The following is a 1,671-nucleotide window of genomic DNA, read 5'->3' as shown; positions in this document are numbered from 1 at the left end:
TTCTCATAGACTTCTATACAACCAGAGGAGTCGCCCCCTGGTGGACACTAGAGAGAATGCAGCTTTAAGAAATCCCAAATAAGAAAACATTGGTTAAAATTGTGTTTCTTCTTGAAAACAGTTGGTGAATGAGGCTCGGTGCTGAAGTAGTCGCTGTCTAATCAATATTAACTTCTAATGAACTGAATGGAGGTATCTTGATGAACACGTTACCTGGTTCGCCATGACAGAAAGAATGCGGTCCAAGTCTTGGACCAGCTGTGAGAACGTCGGTCTGCGAGACGGGACGGCATTCCAGCAGTCTCTCATCATCAGATACCTGAAGACACAATAACCAGCGCCAGACATCAACACTTATTCACCCGATACAGTTCGTCCTTCAGACGAGAGGTTCTCTGATCTTTGTTTACTTTGTTCGGCATGGTTTTAAAAAACATAACAGAAATATATAATATCAACATAATATCAATATAAACCCACTGGGCTCATCTGAAAACTCCACCTAAATAATATTTAAATTTCACAATATTATAGAGAACACAAAATGAAAATAGATAAGATATGACTACATACTTTTGATGACTAAGAATTTAACAAGATATGATATATAATAACCACAATAACATCAATACCTCAGGAACATGAGAACATTTCTACTTCTTGTTTGTCATTATAGGACTGACTCAAAGTCTATGTAAGGTCTACGTTTCCACTCTGAGAACCAGGTTTTTGATGTGGACTCACAGCTCCTGGGTGCAGGCCGAGGGTTTCTCCATGCGGTGTCCCTCCTTTAGCAGCTTGAAGAGCTCCTCCACGGGGACTCCGGGGTACGGAGACCCCCCGAGGGTGAAGATCTCCCACAGCAAGACTCCAAACGACCACCTGAACAATGATGAACAACATGGCGCCATCAGAGAGAGAGGAAGGCCTTCGATAGTCATCTTCAGATACTTTACATTTATTTTAACCACATTGTTTGATGGAATTCAGGAAACATTTGTATCATTTAGTAAGAGACTTCTGCATCATGATGCTTATTCAGCAAGAGTCACTGTATTTTCTTTATTTATGAATGTATGCAAATAGAAACAATCGTTGATCAATCTCTTAATCAATCAATAGCCATGTTTGATTAATCGTTTGAGTCGCTTTTCAGGTAAAAAAATAGCAAAAATATGAGTTTGTCCGAGTTTCTCTGATGTGAATATTTGATGCTTTTCTCTCTTTGAACTAAATATATTTGGGTTTCGGACTTTGTGAAGCTTTGATGAGCTTTTTCTTTTTTACACAGCAAACAACAAAAACAACCAGCAGATGAACTCATAATGAATATCTCCGTTAGTCGTCGTTGTGACTCGTCTGATTAATATTCAGACTTATATATTATATTATGTTATTAAATGCCTGAAACACAACAAACAACAACTACAGATGAATGAAAACCCGTCGAGTCTTTAAAGCTGAAACTCACACGTCGCTTTGATGCGTGTAGACGCGGTCAAATAAAGCTTCTGGTGCCATCCACTTCACCGGGAGACGACCCTGAAGACATGGAGACATGAAGACACAAAGATACGGAGACATGAAGACACGTAGACATGAAGACACAAAGACACAGACAGGTAGACACAAAGACACGTAGACATGAAGACACAAAGACACGGAGACATG

General features: G+C 39.6%; 1 protein-coding gene across 1 annotated transcript in view; it reads right to left on the bottom strand.

The window, feature by feature from the left end:
* Window positions 1–74: 74 nt before the first annotated feature.
* Window positions 75–1,671, bottom strand: part of LOC116379900 (fibroblast growth factor receptor 1-A-like) — a 3,381-nt gene continuing 1,784 nt past the window's right edge. Inside the window, exons 5-7 of the mRNA XM_031841860.1 lie at window positions 1,472–1,542; window positions 745–882; window positions 75–319 (exon numbers count right to left, since the gene is read on the bottom strand). Of these exons, the coding sequence (XP_031697720.1) occupies window positions 175–319; window positions 745–882; window positions 1,472–1,542 (354 nt within the window). The 3' untranslated portion in view covers window positions 75–174. The remainder of the gene's footprint in view (window positions 320–744; window positions 883–1,471; window positions 1,543–1,671) is intronic.

The sequence above is a fragment of the Anarrhichthys ocellatus genome, unplaced genomic scaffold (genome assembly GCF_004355925.1).
Source record: "Anarrhichthys ocellatus isolate YVR2014 unplaced genomic scaffold, GSC_Weel_1.0 scaffold5487, whole genome shotgun sequence".
NCBI classification, from domain to species: domain Eukaryota; kingdom Metazoa; phylum Chordata; class Actinopteri; order Perciformes; family Anarhichadidae; genus Anarrhichthys; species Anarrhichthys ocellatus.
This window is presented reverse-complemented; position numbering and strand designations above follow the sequence as displayed.